The sequence below is a fragment of the Sus scrofa genome, chromosome 4, assembly GCF_000003025.6.
Source record: "Sus scrofa isolate TJ Tabasco breed Duroc chromosome 4, Sscrofa11.1, whole genome shotgun sequence".
NCBI lineage: Eukaryota > Metazoa > Chordata > Mammalia > Artiodactyla > Suidae > Sus > Sus scrofa.
The window spans coordinates 50327379-50351714 of NC_010446.5; the positions used below are offsets into that span (position 1 = coordinate 50327379).

The 24336-nt window shown below is 40.3% G+C and overlaps 2 protein-coding genes and 1 long non-coding RNA gene across 17 annotated transcripts in view; 2 read left to right on the forward strand and 1 right to left on the reverse strand.

The window, feature by feature from the left end:
* CPNE3 (copine 3) overlaps positions 1-18022 on the reverse strand; it is a 69071-nt gene extending 51049 nt beyond the window's left edge. For 4 of the 9 annotated variants that reach the window (XM_021089151.1, XM_021089152.1, XM_021089155.1 and 1 more), the window contains exon 1: positions 7826-8109. Coding sequence is in view for 1 of the 9 variants with exons in the window: in XM_021089150.1 (XP_020944809.1) it covers positions 9157-9264 (108 nt within the window). In the remaining 8 variants the exon portion in view is untranslated. The other 5 variants (XM_021089156.1, XM_021089157.1, XM_021089150.1 and 2 more) reach the window with 5 other exon arrangements.
* Positions 5097-8118, forward strand: LOC102163680. Its single transcript, XR_302924.3, has 2 exons — positions 5097-7499; positions 7762-8118. It is a non-coding gene; the product is annotated as an uncharacterized LOC102163680 (long non-coding RNA).
* Positions 17508-24336, forward strand: part of RMDN1 (regulator of microtubule dynamics 1) — a 41302-nt gene continuing 34473 nt past the window's right edge. For 3 of the 7 annotated variants that reach the window (XR_001308147.2, XR_001308148.2, XM_013996637.2), the window contains exon 1: positions 17510-17747. Coding sequence is in view for 4 of the 7 variants with exons in the window: in XM_013996637.2 (XP_013852091.1) it covers positions 17619-17747 (129 nt within the window). In the remaining 3 variants the exon portion in view is untranslated. Of the gene's footprint in view, positions 17748-17914; positions 18049-24336 lie in introns of those variants that run through there. The other 4 variants (XM_021089160.1, XM_021089161.1, XM_005662992.3 and 1 more) reach the window with 4 other exon arrangements.

Consider the following 24336-nt stretch of genomic DNA (forward strand, 5'->3'; position numbering starts at 1 on the left):
ACATGAAGGTTCCCAGGCTAGGGGTGTAATTGGAGCTGCAGCCACTGGCCTATGCCAGAGACACAGCAACACGGGATCTGAGCTGCGTCTGCAACCTACACCACAGCTCACAGCAACGCTGGATCCTTAACCCACTGATCAAGGCCAGGGATCAAATCGGCAACGTCATGGTTCAGGTTCGTTAACCATTGAGCCACGAGGGGAACTCCTCCACTCTTTCTTTAAATACAAGAAGTAAATGTAGTTTTCTTGTCCTTATTGCTACAAAGTGAGTTATCAGGAGTTCTCGTTGTGGCTCAGCGAAACAAATTTGACTAGCATCCATGAGGATGCAGTTTGAGTCCCTGGCCTGGCTCAGTGGGTTAAGGATCTCGCGTTGCTGTGAGCTGTAGTGTAGGTCACAGATGCGGCTAGGATCCCAAGTTGCTGTGGCTGTGGTGTAGGTCTGCAGCTACAGCTCCGATTAGACCCCTAGTCTGAGAACCTCCATATGCTGAGGCCCTAAAAAAAAAAAAAAGAAAAAAGAAAAAAAAAGATAAAGTAAGTCATCAACTAAGGGCCCTTCATTGGTTTTTCTAGAAAATTCCTAAGCTATATTGCCCTATTCAATATAGGTCGATATAGATCACAGTAGGCTACAGTGCTTACTTAACATGTATTTCAGGGTATACTGCTTTACTAATCCTTTGGCTGCTATATATACATTTTAGAAATGTAACAGATTATAGTTTCAAGTCTATCAAATGAATGGTTCATCATAGGTATGATCGGTAAAGTGTTAATAAAAGTCAGAAGAAGTGACAACATCTCAGTATTGCCTCACCTTATGAAACATGCGGTTGGCAAAGTTAGCCACAGGGTACATGCCTTACCTACTAAGTGAATCACCTTTTACCAAAAATTGCCTTGATAAAAGTCAGAGTTGCATCCCCTAGAAGAAAATTCCAGGATGCTCAATTGAAATTTCTTTCTAATTATAAAGACCCAGTAAAGCTGCTGGCCAGCTGTGAAGCATGTAGTTGAATATTACATTTAAGCACAGCAACCTGCTGAGACCGAAGTCCCTCAGAGTATTTTAGGAACACCATGCCTTTGCAATCTCTCAAATGTTGGGCCAAAACTCTCAGATGTTGGGCCAGCAATCAGAACTTCTCACCTGCCCTTCTCATCTGCCCTACAATCGAAGATGTAGCCAATGGCCCACACCACAGCCACAGCCACAGCCACAGCAACAGCAACGTGAGATACAAACCAAGTCTGTGACCTACATCCCAGCAATGCCAGATCCTTAACCCACTGAGCAAGGTCAGGGATTGAAACCATGACCTCAAAGATGCTAGTCAGATTCATTAACCACTGAGCCACGACAGGAACTTCTTAGCTGGGCACTTACACTATCTAATTGGGCAAGACAGGTGTTTCGCATTTTAACACTATATGTTCCTCTCTAATCCATGGTGAGCAATGACATGAAAATTCCTTCTGCTTAAAGCTGCAAAAACTACAAGGTCTAAAATCTTCATTTGTCCTAACAAGGCTTAAAAGTTTGTATGTTGATACAGATGGCCAAAAAACACATGAAAAGATGTTCAACATCACTCATTATTAGAGATGCAAATCAAAACCACTATGAGGTCCCACCTTACACCAGCCAGGATGGCCATCATCAAAAAGTCTACAAACAATAAGTTCTGGAGAGGGTGTGGAGATAAAGGAACCTTATTACACTGTTGGTGGGAATGTAAATTGGTGCAACCACTGTGGAAAACAGTATGGAGATTCTTCAGAAACCTAAAAAAAGAACTACCATTTGATCCAGCAATTCCACTCCTGGGCATCTATCCAGAGAAAACCATGACTCATGAAGACACATGTACTCCAATGTTCATTGCAGCACTAATTTCAATAGCCAAGACATGGAAACAACCTAAATGTCCATTGACAGAGGAGTGGATTAAGAAGATGTGGTACACATACACAATGGAATATTACTCAGCCATTAAAAGGAACGAAATACCGGCATTTTTAGCAACATGGATGAACATAGAAATTATCATGCTAAGTGAAGTCAGCCATATAATGAGACACCAACATCAAATGCTATCACTGACATGTGGAATCTGAAAAAAGGACAGAATGAACTTTGCACAACAGATACTGACTCACAGACTTTGAAAACCTTATGGTCTCCAAAGGAGACAATTTGGCGGGTGGGGGAATGCACTGGGGTTGTGGGATGGAAATCCTATAAAATTGGATTGTGATGATCATTGCACAACTACAAATGTAATAAATTCATTGAGTATTAAAAAAAAAGATCAGGGGCAAGATTATAGGCTCTCATCCACTAAAGAGGCCCAATGTGTTGTTATGGTGCTAAATATTTTATATATGCATATATACTTTACACATATTTTACCCTGGCAGAAACTTTGTATAATGAAATTTATTTTCTCTGTTTGAAAGATGACCAATAGACCCGGAAAGGTTAACTTCCCCAAGATCATGTAGCTCAGAACATGGTGGATCATGGGTGGTCTAACTCTATCTGTAATACCAGGCGCCTCTCACTTTGTTCACTACATCCCATGCATGCTTGATTTCTGCAGTTTGTCTTAGCTCCCTGCACAGAATAATTGTGTGTGTGTAATTGTGTGTGTGTAATTACGTATAGCTCAATAAACTAGCACAGACATATTTTGGTACTCTAGGTAATTTTACGCATCATTTCCGTTATTCCTCTGTCAGTATAGAATGGTAGATAAGAGTATGAACTTTTACAACCAAATTCCTAGATTTGAGTCCTTGAGTCACCATTTGTAAGACCTTAGACACTTTATATCTCTGTACCTTAGTTTTCTTATCTGTAAGGTGGGCATACTTGCTGTGATGATTCAATAAACTAATATGCATGCGGTAATTAAAAGAAAAAAAAAGTTTGTATGTTGAGAAAGCACTATTGAGATATTTATACATTTCCTGATTTTAGAGTATTCATTTTATGGTTGTTTAGCACATACATTTCAGCTGGCAATCCACTTTATGCTTCCCAATCATGATCAGTTTAATAGTATAATTCATTCACTCAACACTCATTCAACAAATATTTATAGAATACCTACTGTGTGTCAGACACTGTTCTAAGGTGTGAACAAAACACACAAATATCCCTGCCCTCATAGGGCTACACTGTGGAGATATAAACAATAAAAAAATATATAGTATGCCAGGTGACGGTATATGCTAAAAAGAAAAAAAGCACAGAAGGGGAGCAAGAAGTATTGAAGGTAGGGTGCACTTTTAGATATTTATCAACTTATTTTGACAATACTATTGAGAAATACTTTTTATTTGGTTGGTTTTTTTATGGCTGCATCCTCTACATATGGAAGTTCCAGGGAAAGAGACTGAATCTGAGCTACACTGCACCAGGCCGCAATAAAACCCTGCCTCTGCAGCAACCCCAGCCGCTGCAGTCCAATTCTGAACCCACTGTGCCACAGCAGGAACTCTAAGAAATACTGGTTTGGTTTGCTTTGGTTTGGTTTTTAGGGCTGCGCCTGTAGCATATGGAAGTTCCCAGGCTAGGGGTCTAATTGGTGCTGCAGCTGCCACAGCCGCTTGGGATCCAAGCTACATCTGCAACCATGACTTGTGGCAACAAAAGATGCTTAACCCACTGAGCAAGGCCAGGGATCGAACTGACATCCTCATGGATACTAGTGCAGTTCTTAACCCACTGAGCCACAACAGAAACTCCAAGAAATACTTTCTTAGATGACCCTTCTTTTTATAAAAATCCTGACCCCTAAGTAGATTATACATTGGTTTTACCATTAAGTGTTTCTAGGAAAGAAAAAAAGCTTAAATTTGTGGTATGGATAAGTTAGATTGTATCTAACAAGCAGTGAGAGATGAAGCTGTGTCATAAAGGCTCTGATGGTAAAATGACTTGTTGGAGAGCTGGATGGTTTGGGTTAGCTTTCTGCATGGATCATTGAAGGGGTGTTCTTCCCTTGAACTGGGAATGCAGAATCTCTAAAGAAACCCTTTGCTCTTACGACGTAATTTACATATTTGCTTTCTGCTGAAAAAAAAAAGTTAAATCTAATAGCTGTTTATGACTTACACAGAGAGTGTCATAGGTATTTAAGTTGTGTATTTGTATAAAGTAGCCCAAATACCAAGAAAAAAGGTGGGGAAGCAGGCAAGTTTCTCCTTAAGGTGGCAGATATCTATTTTAACATGTACTATCTTTCACTTTACGTCTAGAAGCATGGTAAAACCAAATACTGAAGTAGCCTGATGATGATGCATATTGCAACCACACTGTTGCTTTGGTAATTTTCACAGGAACCAGACATAATACATCCACTTGATAAGAGGACATTTCAAAATTATTTGCTAAAATAAATATGTAGTACTTCCTTTTAGTTTTCATGGAGAAACTGTTAGTATCTAATTCATGCTGATAAATTTGACTATTACATTGACAAATTTTAATGTTTTTAAAATTATGATTGCATGCTCATAAACTCTTATATATTAAAAGAATAAATAACCACTTCAAAAGAATCCCATACCCTCCCCCACCTCAGCTTCCTCAAATACATGTAAACAAACATAGTTGGCTTAAATGTAGTTAACATAATCTTATCAAAATGTATACATAGTGGTGATCATTTTGTAATGTAATGTATAGATATATCAAATCACTGTTGCACCTAGAACTAACATAGTATTGTAGGTTGATTATACTTGAGTTAAATAAATACATGAAAATTACATATAATGATTGCTTTTGATTATCATAATAGAAACTTATGTAGTTAAGTTAAACCTATGATACTTTACTTTTAGGTGCTAATTAAATCTTATTCTTAGCTAATCTTTCAATAAATCATCTACTAAATATTCTACCTAATTGTTTGGACATTAAGAACATGAAGGGAGGGAGTTCCCATTGTAGAGCAGGAGGTTAAGAATCCAACTTCCTTCAACCCTATCCATGAGAATGAGGGTTCAATCCCTGACCTGCTCAGTGGGTTAGGGATCTAGCACTGCCTGAGCTGTGGTATAGGTCGAAGATGCGGCTCAGATCCCGAGTTGCTGTGGCTGTGGCGTAGACCAGCAGCTGCGGCTCTGGTTTGACCCCTAGCCTGGGAACTTGCATATGCTGGCGTGCAGTGCTTAAAACAAAAAATAAATAAAAAGACAATGAAGGGAAAATATTGGTGGGAAGGAAGCTTGGCTATAGGGTGAAGGTAGTAGTGGGTACATGAACGGAATGACCAAGTTTGGACTCTTCAAACTTGTTGGGTGCCACCAATGAAAGCAGTATTAATCCTTGCTAAAAGACCCACCTAAAAGATCACACTTTTGATGAGCAGTGGTGGCTAATTACAAATCTTTGAAGGTCAAATGCTATTTAATCATATTTCTCATTATACTTTTTTTGGTTTTGCTAACAGCATAACAGAGCATATTTTCTAGCATAATAAATCACTGAGTGAAGGAAGTTTTGAAAGAGAAAACTCTAACAATAGTAGGAAAAAAGCAAAGCAATCAAAAAAGAGGGCAAGGAACACTACATCTAAAGCTATACCAAGAATTGACAGGAGCTGGGGTACAGTATGAATTGGGTATCTGAACCCATGCTACAAAGAAAATACTCGGGGCAATAGTGATTAGCATTGTAAAGAGTATATAAAAGTATGTAATACATAGGTTGCCTAAATTTATGTGGAAATGAAGATCATTCTCTACAAAGTGTTCTCAGCTATAGGTAAAATTAGGAGAAGTGTCCAGTCATTAAGCAATTCTTAAAAGGCAAAGAAATATTTTGTGTGCCCCATCCTGTAATCGCCTTTCCTTCTCCTTTCTTCAGGAGCTCAATCTGAGAGAAGAAACCCTGAAAGAGAACCATACACTTGACTGTGGGTTGTTCAGGCATTGTGCTGAGAGCTGTGAAGTGCTGAAATGTGGCTCCCTCTTACAGGCAGAGAGCTTCAGCATGGTCCAGTCCCAGACACTTTCCTATCTCCATATATTTTTAGCTAAGAGTGGGTTGAATCTTTCCAATTCATCAGCTAAAAAGAACTGCCTTTAAAAAGTTCTCACAGGAGTTCTCATCGTGGCGCAGCAGAAACGAATATGACTAGGAACCATGAGGCTGTGGGTTTGACCCCTGGTCTCGCTCAGTGGGTTAAGGATCCAGGGTTGCTGTGGCTATGGTGTAGGCCAGCAGCTGTAGCTCCAGTTAGACCCCTAGCCTGGGAACCTCCATATGTCTTGGGTGCAGCCCTAAAAAGCAAAATAAAATAAAAAGTTCTCACAAAGGCAAAAAAGTGGCCCTGGGTACCAGAGATATTGCCATCACACATGTCACCTATTCTCAGTTCTCCTTTCTTTCATCCTTTTCTACCTGCCCCTACCTCTAGGTAGGTCTATGCTCTAAGCCTACACAAGTGGCTCTGGCTGGCAGCACTAAGAGCTGGAGTTTGCTGTCCCCAATTAATGACAACAGCAAGATATATGTAGCTATATATAGCTCGCTACTATGTGCCAGACACTTCACTAAGTGTATTCCAAAAATGATCTTATTTAATCTTCATAACAACCTTATGACATAGGAGGTATTTTATCTCCATTCTACATATGGCCCTAAAAGGTTAAGTCATCTGCCCAAGGTCATACAGCCAACAAATTTCAAAGTACAGATTTCAAACCTACGTTTCCATCTTATCCCAGAGATTAATAATGTTCTTTAAACCATATCGTCCGTGCTCAGAAATCACACAGACCTGAATTTCAGCCCTAATACTACCACTTAGCACTTGGGCTATCTGGTAAATTAGTCAATCTGAGTTTCCTCGAGTATGACACGGAATAGCAATACCACTTAAGTTGGTAGTTGTGAGCACTAAATGAGCTAACATATAAAAAATGTCTAGCAGTGTTTGCAATACTCGCTACACTCATTCCTGCCTGTCCTTCTATTTGATTATCAGCTATAGAGGTAGCCACGAAAAGACAACACTAAGGAAGGATTAGGAAAAATTGTGGACCATCATCAAGTGCAACGTCCGCGGTGGGTTTACTCGGTGTCCCAGAGATAAGTTCCGGCAACGCAAAACTGATGTAACCGCACTTCCTTCACTCGGCTGGCTGCAGTGAGCGCAAAACACTAGACGGAAGAATTTCGAAGCTGGAGCCAGAATCGGAGCCCCTAAGATACACCATCTCCCAACCCCCTGCTTTACACCAAAATCGAGTTACCTTTGCCCACCCCACCTACCTAGCAGCTTTCCCTGGAACCATTGGCTACTCTGAAGCGCGCCCCTTTTCTCTCCGCAGTCGCTCGGCGCAGAGCTGGGCGTGCGCCAGTCCCTCTCAGGGATAGACGCAGCAGCGATTGCGGGGCGGGTCACCCTCCCCTGGGCTGTAGGCCCGAAACCCCACCGGGGGAGGCTGGAGGATCCCAGGCACCGCCCACCCAGGTAGGTGCACGATCGCAAGGCCCTGGAGGCGCTTCGCAGCCCAAAGCTGAGGCCAGGTCTCTGGCTCCTTCCCGAGGCGCTGGCCAACCCCGGGCCTGGCTGCCGACCTCACGTCCAGAGGCTCCAGAGGCCTCGCGTGTCCTGGCTAATTCCCGGCCGCGCGGAGTCCAGGATGCACTTCCAGCGCTAGGGCCGGGTGGGCCCAGCCGCGTGGAGCCTGGGGGCCGTATTCTCGCGATCCAAACTCTCCTTCTCCCCCAAGGGATCCGGGAAGTTGTAGGAACCCTGACTCATCGGACCCGAAGCAGAGAGAAGTCTGCACTCACTTTTCGGTCTCAGGAGTGGAAGTCGCACCAGAGTGGAGACCAGGAGGCAGAGTCGAGGAGTCTCCCAGCCAGCCGGGTATTCACAGAACCCTGGGCGGATCCGGCGGAGGGGCGAGGCGGGGCGAGGCTAAGGCCGCCCCGCCCATCCCGGCCGCGGCCTGCCCGGAGCCCTGAGGCACTGATGTGTTCCCTACCTGTTGATTCTTCAAGGTTATTTTAGGAGAAATAGCTTGCTTATCCAAAACCCCCAAGATGACTCCAGGCGTTTAAATAAATTATTTGGTGCACCAAAATAAATTTATATTTGAGAAAATTTAAACCACTACGTGAACCAGGAAAGATTCAGCATCATTAAGACAGTCGTGAAATGCTAACTCCTAACCGTTCTTACTTAGAGAGCTTTCAATGAGCACACCATCCGAGTCATTTGATATTCTGAATTTCATTTAATCCTCACAATTTCGTGACGTATTTAGTGCCATTATCCTCATTTCACAAATAAGAAAAATACGATTAACTAGAAATTTGATAGCTAAGTAATTAGTCTATTTGCCCAAAGTCACAGATATCAGAGTAACCTCAAAGTGCTGGAATTGACCGCGACTTTATGCTGCCTGAGACTAAACAAACTACTGTGGAAAATATTGCTATATTTGCTTGAAATTTGAACTTCTGTCTACAAAAAAAGGGGACAAAATCAGTAGGCAAACACGTTGGGAAAATTATTTGCCACAAACCTGACATTCAAAAATTTTAAATGGGCAAATTTTAATTATAGAAGACAGAAAAAAATGAAACAAATGAAATACAAACTTTTTAAGCCAAACTTTTCTTTTAACCCCCCCCCCACCACCACCACCACCCAGAAAGCAAAGTAAATGTTGGGCTTCAAGGCCTCTTCAAGGAGATGGAACTCAAAGCCTCTGGCCAAGACAAGAATTACCAGACCCTTACCATTGCCCCACTCAGCTCATTTTAATGCCCTTCCCTCATCTTGAGCAACCTGCCTACTCCTTCCTGCCCTCTACTAGGAAAGATATGTGGCCCACTCCTCACGCCACCCCTATAGAAGCCTTATATGTCCCAACCAACCAGCAAGTGTATCATAAGACCCCTCTTTCCTGAACCAATCAGCAGATCAGCAGGGTATCCCAAGCCCTCTTCTTTCTCCCTGGGTTATAAAAATAGAGATGACCACTCAGCCAGGGTCAGCTCTCCCTGTTGACCAGGAAATCATCCCCCTGCACTTGCATTGTCTCTCAAACTCTTCTTTCTCTGTAGGGTTCTCCCTGATTATAAGGTAATTGGCCCACTGTATTAATATCTCTCACCTCAGCAAACTTGTCTTTTCTTCGCCTTGCTTTGAATCCAGAAAATTCTTCTTTCCAATCCACACACATGGACAGCAACAGTAAACATTTAAAAATAGTTTTATCCATGCAAGCAAGGATTCATTCATTTATTTATTCATTACCTCCTGGGTGCCTATTATGTGCCAAGCATTGTTTTATAGAGACTTCTGATAAACTAACAGACAGAAGCTTCTATCCTAAAGAGAAAACAAATAAGTTACGAAAAATGAACTAAAATTATTTCAGCTAGCCATACATATGGTGAAAGGAAAATCAAAGTAGAGTCTGTGTTGTTAAGAGAGTTCTCTAAAATGAAGCCAGGAGGAGTTCATTGGGGAAGTGTGACTTATGCCCACCTCCACTCAGATGGAATTAATATGAACATCTAGAACTTCTGCTAAATGTTCCAGAAACCCAAGATACTTATCGGACGCTTGTGATAGGCTATTCATTAAGGACAAATATCTCCTTTACTGCATCAGAGTTAACCTTAATTCTTACCAGACAACTTTAACAACTGCTTTGTAAGTCCCTGACTCTTTTCCCAGAAACACTCTCCTGGTTTTACTCAAATCTATGTCTCCCAAGTGCAATTCTTTTTTTTTTTTTTTTTTTTTTTTTTTTTTTTTTTTTTTTGCCACAGCCTCAGTGTACAGAAGTTCCTGGGCCAGAGATAAAAACCATGGCCACAGCAGTAACCAGAGCAAAAGCAGTGATAACATGGGATCCTTAACCCATTGAGCCACCAGGGAACTCCCCAAATTGCAATTCTTAAGACTCTTTGTTCATTTGAGCCTTGATATTGATTAAGCTCTTTGTTCATTTGAGCCTTGATATTGGTTACTGTTCAACAGTATCATGAGAAAAGTAATGCAGGGTAATGTGATAGAAAGGGACTTGGGGATAAGAGGGACCTACTCAGACAGGAAAGTTTTCTCTAAGATGGTGATATTTTATGTGAGACCTGAAAAATAGGAAAGAGCCAGTCATGCAAAGATCTGAAGGCAGAGGGGTGATATCAGGGACAAAGGCAGGAATTGTCTTAGCAAATTGCAGGAACAGAAACAAGGCCTTTGTGGTTGGAACATAGTGGGGAGGAAAGAGAGTGTTTTAGTTTTTTTTAATAAAGGCTTTTAAAAACAACCTTTTAAATTTTTATTCGATTTTTACATAAAAACAAAGGTCCTCAGGCACTATTAATTTAGTTGCAAGTTTTGAAATTTCCAGAATACGTAGTATCAATACCTAAATTTCGTGACTTTTATCTTCATTAAAATAAGGAGTACCAACGACCCAACGGAAAAATGGCAAAAGACCTGAGTAGACCGTTATCCAAGGAAGACATACAGACGGCCAACAAGCACATGAAAAAATGCTCAATATCCCTGATTTTAGAGAAATGCAAATCAAAACTACCACGGGATACCACCTCACACCAGTCAGAATGGCTATCATTAATAAGTCCACAAATAACAAGTGCTGGAGAGGGTGTGGAGAAAAGGGAACCCTCCTGAACTGTTGGTGGGAATGTAAGCTGGTACAACCACTAGGAGAACAGTATGGAGGTACCTTAGAAAACTATACACAGAACTACCATATGACCCAGCAATCCCACTCTTAGGCATACATCCAGACAAAACTTTCCTTAAAAAAACACATGCACCCGCACATTCATTGCAGCACTATTCACAGTAGCCAAGACATGGAAACAACCAAAATGTCCATTGACAGATGACTGGATTAGGAAGATGTGGTATATATATACCATGGAATACTACTCAGCTATAAAAAAGAACAACATAATGCCATCTGCAGCAACATGGATGGAACTAGAGACTCTCATCCTGAGTGAATTAAGTCAGAAAGAGACAGACAAATACCATACGATATCACTTATAACTAGAATCTAATATACAGCACAAATGAACCTTTTCATAGAAAAGAAAATCATGGACTTGGAGAATAGATTTGTGGCTGCCATGGGGAGAGGGAGGTAGTGGGAGGGTTTGGGAGCTTGGGGTTAATGGATGCAAACTATTGCTCTTGGAATGGATTTACAATGAGATCCTGTTGTGTAGCATTGAGAACTATGTCTAGATATTTACATCGCAACACAACAATGGGAGGAAAAAGTATGTATACATGTATGTGTAACTTGGTCCCCATGTTGTACAGTGGAAAAAAAAAATAAATTTTTTTAAAAAAATAAGGAGTAGAAGGAGTTCCCATTATGGTGCAGCAGAAACGAATCTGACTAGGAACCATGAGGTTGTGTGTTCGATCCCTGGCCTTGCTCAGTGGGTTACGGATCTGGCATTGCCATGAGCTGTGGTGTAGGTTGCAGACGCAGCTTGGATCTGGCATTGCTGTGGCTCTGTCATAGGCTGGCAGCTACAGCTCTGATTGGACCCCTAGCCTGGGAGCCTCAATATGCCTCGGGTTCAGCCCTAAAAAGACAAAAGGAAATAAATAAATAAGGGGTAGAAACGATGAAATGGTTTTGTATTTTTAGTATCTAATAAGCAAACTCTCCTTTAAACACACAGAGCCATAGTTATTCAATGTACTTATTCATTCTCCTCAAACTATAGTCTAAATTCCATTCTACTGTTGTTCTTATTCATTTACCCACTTAACACGTATTGAATTTCTACTATGTGTTAGACATAACAAGTTTCTAGAAACAAAGAAAAAGGAAGCCTAGGACTCAACACCTGGTGGAGATTTAAATGGATGCTAAAATTAATGATTTTTCATTTTTTTCATTATTTTTATTTTTCACTATTTTTATGGCTGGTGCAGCAATATAGAAGTTCCCAGGCCAGAGACTGAATACCAGCCACAGCTGCAATGTACCCTACCGCTATAGCAATACCAGACCCTTTAACCCAGTGCACTGGACCAGGTTGGGGATGGAACACACACCTCCACAGTGACCCAAGCTGCTGAAGCTGGATTCTTAACCCACTATGCCACAGCAAGAACTACTCTACATCTTTGGTTACCTCATCGAGCCTTACAGCTTTGAAATCCATCTATATGCTGAAGGCTAGGAGACTTCTAAATCCTGACTCTAGATTCCAACTCCCTACTTGAGATTTGTATTGGTTATCTAAGACTCCATAATAGATTATACCAAATTTGGTGGCTTATTTATATATAGCCACTAAAGAAGTCATTTATTATATAGCTTCCATGTTTCAGGAATTTCAGAGTGATTTAGCTGGGTGGTTCTGGCTCATCCTGTCTCATGAGAGTTGCAGCCAGATGTTAGGCAGGGTTGCAGTTATCTTATGGGGCTGGAGAACTTTCAAGGTGGCCAATTCACATGTAATAGTAGTGTTCTTTGTTGGTGGAAGATCTCAATTTCTCTCCAACCTGGGCCTTTCAGTAGGGTTGCTTGAGTAATCTAATGGCATGGTTGCTGGCTTCCGCAGGCAAAACAATCCAAGAGATTAAGGCAGAAGCTCAACAAGTTTTATGATTTAGGTATATGAGAAATCATACACCATCACCTTTGCAGTATTCTCTTAGTCAAATAGACCAGCCTTATCTAATGTGAAAGTAAATTCAAGAGGTAGGAATCATTGAGGGCCATCTTGAAGGCTGGCTACCACCAATGTCTAGGAAGCATTTAAAATTTAAATGTACAAATAAGCTCTCCCACAGTCTGTATCTCTCACAGTCTTCTCTATCTCATGTAATGGCACAGCTTCCTCTTGTTGTCTGGACCAAAACACCTGACGACATCTTTGCCTCTCTCACACCCTGTCCCCCATCTGTTTGGGTCTGTTGAGGAATCCTGTCAACTCAACCTTCAAAATACATGTGGATTCTGGCATTCCTACTGTGGTTCATCGGGTTAAGAACCTGATTTGTCTCTGTGAGGGTACAGGTTCAATCCTTGGCCTTGCTCAGTGGATTAAGGATCCTACATCACCACAAGATATGGCATACGCCTTAGCCACAGCTCTGATTCAGCCCCTGCCCCGGGAACTTCCATATGCCCAGGTGCAGCTATAAAAAGAAAAAAAAAAATCTGAATTCTGACTAGATTTAGTCAATCTAGTCCAAGTCACCATTATTTCTTTCTAGATTACTGTATTATCTTAGTAACTGCTTCCCTACCAGTTCCCTTTCAGACTATTTTCAAAACTGTCAGAAGGATCTAACTAAAATGTAAATTAGACTATCACAACAATCATACAAAGGAGAAACAAAAACAAAAAACAAAGTCCTTACAATTGCTGACCTTACAAGGTCCTGCATTATCTCAGTTCCTATCTCCTCTTTGACCAGATCTCTTAATACTCTCCTCTTTACTCATTCCGTCTAAAATGGACTTATATTCAGTGAAAATGCCAGTTGCCTTCCCTGTTCAGCCCTTTGCACTTCCATTTCCCTCTGCATGATATGCTCCGACCTCAGACATCTTCATGGCTCATTCCCTCTTTCCCACCAGTGAGTTCTTCCGTGGCCACCATCCTATTTAAAACTGTAATGTTTACACAGAAATATACTCTCTACCCCTTCCTACTTTATCTTCCTTTTCAGCATTTATTTATCATCTATTATATATTTTATGATATATTACATCATTGATCTTGCTTACTATCTTTCCCCAACTGGAATATATACTCCACTAGGAATTATTCATTCACATCTAGAAGGAATTAGTCATCACATTCATCCAGGTATATTACAGATAAGCAAAAAAAATATCTGTAAGGCATTCCCTGGTGGCTCAGCAGGTAAAGGATCCAGCACTGTCATTGTTATAGCTCAGAACCCTGTGGCAGAGGTTCGATCCCTGGCCCAGAGAACGTCTGCATATTGGGAGTGCAGCTAAAAAAAAAAAAAAAAAAAAGTTTAACGAATGAAAACATTGTGTCAGTTCCTGTAATAGACAAAAATTGGACATGACCTTGAGTTTGCAGTACAGTGAAGGCACTCATTACTAATTCTCATCAACTGTGTCTCTAAAACATACTCTAGATTGACAAATAATCACAAACACAAAAATGAAATTATAAAACATGCTTAGAGTCATAAAGGAAATGAAAACATATTAAAGGGAATCAAGAAAAGTTTCTCTAAGGAAGTAACATTTGTGCTGAGAGCTGAAAGAGGAATAGGAGTTAGCAAGGTAAGGAAGAGTGGAGCGAAATAGGGGGAAAGAGTAGGGCGCCAAGGTAGTGAAAGGAAAGGAATCTTGACAGAAAGAATATCACATAGGAAATTTTGAGGCTCCCTGGGGCACAAGAAAAGATAGTGTGCCTGGAGCTGAGAGAGAAATATTACAGACTGAAAGAGACAAAAGAAACATGACAATTATAGGCAACATATAATCAGAATTTGATGAGAGGTGGAAAAAAAAATAGTTGCTATATAGCACTAGAGAAATAAGCAACATATGTTTATTAAATAATAGTATTCTGACAATTACAATTTCCTGAATTTGAAAATTGTACTGGAACTGCACAAGAGAATATCTCTGATTCTAGGCATGAAGAGTCATGATCTCTGTAATCTACTCTCAAAAAAGTTCAACAATGGAAAATAATAACAGGAATAAAGCATGCGGGAGTTCCCTTTGCAGTGCAGTGAACACAAATCTGACCAGTATCCATGAGGACACAGGTTCAATGCCTGGCATGGCTCCTTGGGTTAAGGATCCAGCATTGCCATGAGCTGTGGATCCCACACTGCTGTGGCTTGGATCCCACACTGCTGTGGCTGTGGTGTAGGCCAGCAGCTGCAGCTCTGATTTGACCCCTAGCCTGGGAACTTCCACATGCTGCAGATGTGGCCCTAAAAAGAAAAAAGAAAAGAAAAGAAAAGAAAAGAAAAAGAAAAAAAATGCATGTTATATGTAATATATGTAAAGAAAGATAAAGTAAATGTGACAAAATCTTAATAATGGATGGGTCTGGGTGAAAGATCTGTGGGATTTCCTACAATTTTTCTAGGGATCTACATTTGTTTTTCAAAGCGAAAAATTTAATTAAAATTTTATTTGGGCTGAAATATCCCAAAATCAGTTTCAGGATTATGGATGCATCCAGTGGTATAAACATATTATTTGGTAATATTGAGAAAGCTATCAGTGGAATATGTAAAAAAAAAAATGTAGGGAACAGAAAGAAAAGCGAAAATAAACAAATGGCACCTAATGAAACATAAGCTTTGGCACAGCAAATGAAACCATAAACAAAATGAATAGACAATATGGACTTGGAGAAAATATGTCCAAACAATGTGACGCATAAGGGCTTAATTTCCAAAATATACAAACAGCTGGTGCAACTCAATAACAACAACAAAAAACAACAACCCAATGGAAGAATGGACAGAAGACTAAACTAGACATTTGTCCAAAGAAGACATACAGATGGTCAATAGGCACATGAAAAGATGCTCATCATTTCTGATTATTAGAGAAATGCAAATCAAAACTACAATGAGGTCCTACCTTGCACAGGCCAGAATGGCCATCAATAAAAGGAGTTCCCATCGTGGCTTAGCATTAGCAAACCCAACTAGGATCCAGAAAGACGTGGGTCTAATCCCTGGCCACCAAAAGATCTGGCATTGCCATAAGCTGGGCTGTAGGTCACAGATGCAGCTCAGATCCCATATTGCTGTGGCTGTGGTGGAGGCCAGCAGCTACAGCTCTGATTCGACCCAAGCCTGGAACCTTCCATATGCCATGAGTGCAGCCCTAAAAAGACCAAAAAAAAAAAAAAAGTCTACAAATAGCAAAGGTTGGAGGGAGTGTGGAGAAAAGGAAATCCTCCTACACTGTAAATTGGAATGTAAATTGGTGGAGCCACTATGGAAACCAGTACAGAGGTCCCTCAAAAAACTAAAAGCAGAGTTTCTATATGGTCCAACAATCTCACTAATGGACATATACCCAGACAAAAGTATAGCTTAAAAATATACATTCACCCTATGTTCATAGCAGCATTATCTACAAGAGTCAAGACATGGACACAACCTAAATGTCCACTAACAGATGAGTGGATAAAGAAGATTTAGTATATGTACAAAATGGAATATTACCAGCCAAAAAAAAGAATGAAATTATGCCATTTGCATCAATGTAGATGAACCTAGGGACTACTATAGTAAGTGAAGTTAGAGAAAGACAAATACCATATGGTATCACTTATATGTGGAATCTAAAATATGACACAAATAAACATATCTATGAAACAGAGACTTACAGATATAGAGAATAGAATTCTGGTTGCTAAGGTTGGGGGGTGGCTTGAGAGGGAAGGATTGGGAGTGGAAGTTTGGGGTTAGCAGATACAAACTATTATATATAGGATGGATAAACAACAAGGTCCTACTGTATAGCACAGGGAACTATATTCCGTATCCTGTGATAAACCATAAAGGAAATCATATAGAAGCACTGGACTTGGAGTTAGAAGATATGGATTCTACTCTACCAACACCTATGAGCTATGAGTCCTGGGCTAATAAATCTCTTTGAGCTATAGTTCACGAGTTTATTAACTTGGGACCCCAGTTACTTAACAAGGTAGTTGGGAAGTTCAAATGAAATGTGTGTGTTAACTCACTATGTAGTATTAAAAGTACTATATAAGTGCAACCTAATTTAAAAAAACAATATCTTCCTTTACTGCCCATAATTTTTCCCCATATATTCCATATAGTAGGTTTGCAGCTTGGGTTTTCACCAACATCAACTCTGAAGCAGGATTCAAAACCTGTTTATTCCCTCTACAACAATTCCAAGCCAGTGAGAAGTAATATCGACCTTACTTAATATTTTGAGGGGAAACTAAGGGTTTTATTTCACACTTGCCATAGCATAGCAAGGCGTCAACTTCCTGTCCAGAGGCCTCCTCTCCCTAGGCTTTCTTACTAGACCAGCATGGGCTTCAGGTTCTGTGTTCATTTCTGGCATCTCTCTCCTCCCTGGGAAACTCCCCTTCCCCCCCCCCCAGTCTCTCAGTCTCTTCTATTTCCTTCTTTAGGTGGAGCAGTTTACTACTTCCAAGCATTATTTCCTAAAAAACACACCAAAATGCTCATCTTTGAAGGCAGCAGAGAATAACAAATCATTATTTTCTTGCATACGTAAATCCTCTGGCCTATTTCCCAGCTTTCAAGTCTGTTCTGGCGATCTCTCCTGCCAAAACCAAGAGACCCAGTCTGCACAAGGAGCGCCAATAAACCAGCGGCCAGAAGGGCGCTTACCACCTCAGTCCCCTCGGCCGCTAAGTCCCACCCAATCGGTCTATTTCCCTCCCCCGCCAGACCCGTGGACCGGAAGCTGCTGCGCTAAAGAGGCACCGCCCCGGAAGTCGGTGGGGCTTTCTCGGGAAGGACTGTGACTCCTTTATCTCCGCCCGGCTGGGTAGCGAGCCCAGGGGGTGAAGGGTCAGGCCTCTGGTTTTTAGATCATGGCGCTAACCTTACGACTCTGGCGCTCGCTCCCTTTGGGACGGAGCTCCGCGCGGGCACTTCGGCTCCCGACGGGTGCTGCTGGCAGCCGTGGGCGGTGCGTTCCTTGGCCACTCCGCGGCTCTGAGGTACCCTCGCAGTCCTGGCTCTCACTTCCCTCCCCTACCGGCTGGACTCCGGCAGCCCCTTCCTTCTTCAGGCTTGGTGGCCTGGCCTCACCTTAGGAACTGAAGGAACTTGGGCCAGATGTGCCAGGAACGCCCCCGGTGAAAGCGACGGACTAGTCCTCTCCCTTTCGCAAGGCTCCTTTTCCTCTCTGAAAACTGGGGTCGGAGGAGGAGGAGCTCTCTCATCTACCCGGAGACTCTGCTCTTTATCTTTTCTGTGCAAATACGGAGAGAGCAGTAGGAGGGAAGGTCTTTGACCCCTGTGAGATAATTTTCGTTTTTGATGATTGCCGTATACAGTATACAGTAACAGCACTCTGAAAAGTTTGTGGTGTTTTGGTTTTTGAAAATTTCTAGGATTCAGAAAGATTTTATATTATTTCCTTTTAAAAATTATGTTTGAGTTTATTTTATTTGCATAATGTTAAGGAAGTATGTTGGGGTGTTGGATTGTCATCCTAGTTTTGGCATTTCTCTTTTTTTACTTCCGGTACCTGTGTTATATGGAAATTCCTGGGTTAGGAGTAGGGGTTGAATTGAAGGTGCAGCCTCCAGTTTATGCCACAGCCACAGCAATGCTGGATCTGAGTTGCATCTGTAACCTACACTGCACTGTGGCAAAGCCAGATCCTTATCTTGCTGAGCAAGGCCAGGGATAGAACCTGAATCCTCAGGGATACTGTGTTGGGTTATTAACCCAATGAGTCACAAGGGGAGCTCCTGGCATGTCTGTTAGACTATTCCTAGGCCTTGGTTTGTTTAATCTCTGAAAGGGGGTTGAAAGGTGAGATGGAGCATCCGTGCATGTGATATAATTTAGGTAATAATAGCCAATACTCCATTTTCACTTCTGCATATTCTCTTTCTTCCAAGGGAGTCAGTAAGTTCAGCCTGTTACAATTAAGGGTAGTGAATATTAGAAAGCAAGGCTCATTGGGGCCCATTTTTTTCAGTTTATTAAACATTTTTTATTAAAATATAGTTGATTTACAATGTTCTATTTCTGATGTACAGCAGAGTGACCCAGTGATTTATATATATATCAATATATATATATACACATTCTTTTTCTTATATTATTTTCCATCATGTTCTGTCATAAGTGATTGGATATAGTTCTCTGTGCTATATAGCAGGACATCATTGCTTATCTAGTCTAAATGTAATAGTTTACATCTACTAATCCCAAACTACCACTCCATCCCACTCCTTCCCCTTTCCCCCTTGAGAGTTACAAGTCTGTTCTCCTTGTCTGTGAGTCTGTTTCTGTTCTGTAGATATGTTCACTTGTGCCATATTTTAAATTGCATATCACATGGTGTTTGTCTTTCTCTTCTGACTTAGTTCATTTAGTTTAAGAATCTTTATTTGCATCCATGTTGCTGTAAATGGCATTTCATTCTTTTTTATGGCTGAGCAGTATTCCATTGTATATATGTTCCGTATCTTTTTAATCCATTCATTTGTCAATGGACATTTAGGTTGTTTCCATGTCTTAGGTATTGTGAATAGTGCTGCTTTGAGCGTAGGGGTGCATATTTTTGAATGAAACTTTTGTCTGGATATATGCCTAGTTGTGGGATCACTGGATCATATGGTAGTTCTATAATTAGTTTTCTGAGGAATCTTTCATACTGTCTTCCATAGTGGTTTTATCAAGTTTCATTCCCACCAACAGTGTAGGAGGGTTCCCTTTTCTCCACACCTTCTCCAGTACTTGTTATTTGTGGATTTATTAATGATGGCCATTCTGACCAGTGTGAAGTGGTACCTCATTGTAGTTTCTTTTTTCGTTTTAGGGCTGCATGTAAAGCATGTGGAAGTTCCTGGGCTAAGGATCGAATTGGAACTGCCAGCCTACACCACAGCCACAGCAACACCAGATCCAAGCTGCATCTGCAGCCTGCAGCACAGCTTGCTGCACTGCTGGATCCTTAACCCACTGAGCGAGGGCAGGGATCAGACCCATATCCTCATGGATACTGGTCAGGTTCCTAACCCGCTGAACCACATAGGACTCCTCATTGTAGTTTTGATTTGCCTTTCTGTAATAATTGGTAATGTTGAGCATTTTTTCCTGTGCCTGCTGGCCATCTGTCTATCTTCTTTGGAGAAATGTCTATTTAGGTCTTCTGCCCATTATTCAGTTTTTGTTTTGTTTTTCCCTGCTGTTGAGTTGTGTGGGTAATTTTGTATATGTTGGAGATGCCCTTGTTGGTTGCATTGTTCGCAACTATTTTCTCCCATTCTGTAGGTTTTCTTTTCATTTCTCTTATGGTTTCCTTTGCTGTTCAAAAGCTTGTAAGTTTGATTAGGTCCCATTGGTTTATTTTTGTTTTTGTTTCTATTGCCTTTGGAGACTGACCTAAGGAAACATTTGTACAGTTGATGTCAGAGAATGTTTTGCCTATGTTCTCTTCTAGGAGTTTTATGGTGTCTTGACTTATGTTTCAGTTTTTAAGCCATTTTGAGTTTATTTTTGTGCTTGGTGTGAGGGTGTGTTGTAGTTTCATTGATCTACATGCAGCTTCCCAGTTTTCCCAGCACCACCAGAAGTGACTGTCTTTTTCCTGTTTTATATTCTTGGCTCCTTTGTTGAAGATTAATTGACCTTAGGTGTCTGGGTTTATTTCTAGGCTCTATATTCTGTTCCATTGATTTGTATGTCTGTTTTTGTACCAGTACCACACTGTTTTGATTACTGTAGCTTTGTAATATTGTCTGTGAGAATAATAAATCTGTAATAAGTCTGTGAAAGTCATGCCTTCTGCTTGTTTTTTTTTCCCTCAGGATTGCTGCAGCAATTCTGGGTCTTTTATTGTTCCATATAATTTTAAAATTTATTTTTAAATTGAGAGATAATTGACATTAATTTCAGGTGTATGACATGATACAGTATTTGTATTTGTATATATTATATTGTGAAGTGATGACCAAAATAAGTCTAGTTAATATCGGAGTTCCCGTCGTGGTGCAGTGGTTAACGAATCCGACTGGGAACCATGAGGTTGTGGGTTCGGTCCCTGCCCTTGCACAGTGGGTTAATGATCCGGCGTTGCTGTGAGCTGTGGTGTAGTTTGCAGACGTGGCTCAGATCCTGCGTTGCTGTGGCTCTGAGGTAGGCCAGTGGCTACAGCTCCGATTCGACCCCTAGCCTGGGAACCTCCATATGCCGTGGGAGCGGCCCAAGAAATAGCAGAAAGACAAAAAAAAAAAAAAAAAAAAAAAAAAAAAAAAAAAAAAAAAGTCTAGTTAATATCTGCCTCCATACATAATTAACCATTTTTTTCTAGTGATGAGATTTGTGTGTGTGTGAAATTCCATTGGATTTTTGGCTCCACCCATGACATGCAGAAGTTCCGGGGCTAGAGACTAAAGCTGTGTGGCAGCAGCAACCCAAGCCACTGCAGTGACAATGCCAGATCCTTAACCTTCTCAGCCACAACAGAACTCCAAGAATTTTTAAGATTTACTCTTAGCAACTTTCATACATATAGTACAGTATTATTATAACCATAGTCACCATGCTGTACATTATATTCCCAGGATGTATTTATTTTACAACTGGAAGTTTGTATCTTTTGACCACCTTCGCACATTTCACCCACCTCTTTCCCCTGTCTCTGCAGCTACCAAGCTCTTGTCTATGAGTTTGGATTTTCTTTAGATTCTACATGTAAGTGAGATTATACTCTATTTGTCTTTTTCTGTCTCATTTATTTCCCATTAGCATAATGCCCTCAAGGTGCTTGTTTATGCAAATGGAAAATTTCTTCTTTTTTTCTAATGGTTGAAAGATATTCCATTGTGTATGTGTGTATCACAGTTTGTTGTACATTCACTGGGAAATGTTGCTTCCGTATTTTGGCAATTATAAATAATATTGCAGTACAACATGAGGTGAATATGTTTTTTCAAGTTATTGTTTTCATTTCCTTTGGGTAAGTACCCAAAGGTGGAGTTGGTGGGTCATATTGAAGTTTTATTTTTAATTTTTGGAAGAACCTCCATACTCTTTTCCATAGTGGCTGCACCAGTTTACATTCCCAGTGAAAGTGCACAAGAGTTCCCTTTTCTCAGATCTTCTTCAACACTGGTTATATCTTGTCTTTTTGGTAATAGCCATTCTAATAGATGTGAGGTGAGATTTCATTATGGTTTTGATTTGCATTTCCCTGTTATTAGTGATGTTGAGTACATTTTCATGTACTTGTTGGCCTCTGTATGTCATCTTCGGAAAAATGTCTTTTCAGGGAGTTCTCTTATGGTGCAGTAGGTTAAGCATCCAGCGTTGTCCCGCCTAGATATTATCATACTAGCATAGAGATTATCATACTAAGTGAAGTAAGTCAGACAGAGAAAGACAAACATCATGTGTAGAATCTAAAAAAAAGGATACAAATGAACTTACAGGACAGAAACAGACTCACAGACTTTGAAAATTGATTTATGGTTACTAAAGAGGACAGGTTGAGGGGAGGGATGGATTGGGGTTTTGGGATTGGCATAAGCACATGTGTTATATGGAATGACTGGCCAACAGGCATCTACTTATAGCACAGGGAACTCTACTCAATATTCTGTGATAATCTATATGGGAAAAGAATCTGAAAAAGAATGTATGTTTGTATGTGTAACTGAATCACTTTGTTGTATAGCAGAAATTATCACAACATTGTAAATACTTCAATAAGCTTTTCTTTTTTTATTATTTTTTCTTTTTTTATTTTTTTGTCTTTTTGCCATTTTCTTGGGCCACTCCCGTGGCATATGGAGGTTCCCAGGCTAGGGGTTGAATCGGAGCTGTAGCCACCGACCTATGCCAGAGCCACAGCAACGCAGGATCCGAGCCGCGTGTGCATCCTACACCACAGCTCACGGCAACACTGGATCCTTATTCAAGCCAGGGATTGAACCCTCGTCCTCATGGATACTAGTTGGGTTCGTTACTGCCGAGCCATGATGGAAACTCATTGATACAGTTGTTTTATGTTTTGTAAGTAAGTTCTCCTGTTACAAAAAAAAAAAAAAAAAAGGTAGGGCAGTGGGAGTGGGATGGCCTGGGAGTTTGGGATTAATAGATGAAAAATATAACATTTAGAATGGATTGACAAGGAGGTCTTACTGCATAACAAAGGGAGCTATATCCAATCTCCTGGGATAGACCATGATGGAAAATAATATATAAAAAGAGATATGTATACATATGTAGGACTGAGTCACTTTGCTGTAGAGCAGAAATTGGCACAACATTGAAAATCAACTATAATAAAAAATAAAAAATTTAAAATAAGAACAATGTTAATTCCTTTAAACCAGGAGGAAGGACTATATTTCCATTGTATCCTCTTCAGTTTCTTTCATCATTGTATAGTTTTCCATGTACAGGTCTTTCATCTCCTTGGTTAAAGTTATTCTTAGGTATTCTTTTTGGTGTAAATGGGATTGTTTTCTTAATTTTTCTTTTTGATAGTTTGCCGTTAGTATACAAAAACAACATATTTTTGTACTTTAATTTTATATCCTGCAACTTTACTGAATTCATTTATTATTTCTAACAGTTTTTTGGTGGAGTCTTTAGGTTTTTCTGTGTATACTATCATGTCATCCATCTGCAGATACTGACAGTTTTACTTCTTTTCCAATTTGGATGCCTTTTTTTTTTTTCCCCTCTCTCTTGCCTAATTGCTCTGGCTAGGACTTACTTTTTCTTTCTTTTCCTTTTTTTTTTTTTTTTTTTTTTTGTTTTCTTTTTTTCTTTTTTGGCTGCCTCTCAGCATATGGAGTTCCCAAGCCAGGGATCAGATCTGAAGAGCATTTGCAACCTAAGTTGCAGCTATAGCAATGTGGAATCCTTAACCCAGTGCACAGGGCCCGGGATCAAACCTGTGTTGCAGTGCTCCCGAGACACCATCACTCCTATTGTGCCACAGCGGGAATTTCTAGGACTTCTAAGACTATGCTGAATAAATGTGGCAAGAGAGCATTCTTGTCTTTCTCATCTTAGAGGTAAAGCTTTTAGCTTTTTACCTTTGACTAGCTATGGGCTCGTCATTTATGGCCTTTATTATGTTGAAGTACATTCCCTCTATACCCACTTTGTTCAGAATTTTAATATAAATAGATATTGAATTTTATGAAATGCTTTTTCTGCATCTATTGAGATGATTATATGATTTTTGGTGTTCATTTTGTTAATGTGTGTCAGGTTGATTTTCAGATATTGAGTCATCCTTGATTCCTTAAAATAAATCCCACTTGATTTTGGCTTAACAATTCTTTTAATGTACTGTTAAATTTCACTTGCTAATTTTGTTGAAGATTTTTGCATCTATGTTTATCAGGGATATTAACCTGTACTTTTTTTTTTTTCTTGAAATGTTCTTGTCTGGCTTTGGTATCAGGGTTATGCTAGCCTCATAAAATGAGTTTGGAAGTTTTTCCTCTTACATTTTTGAAAGAATTTACGAAGGATTGGTATTAATTCTTTAAATGTTTGATAGAATTTACCAGTGAATCCATCTAGTCCTGGGCTTTTTATTGTTGGGAG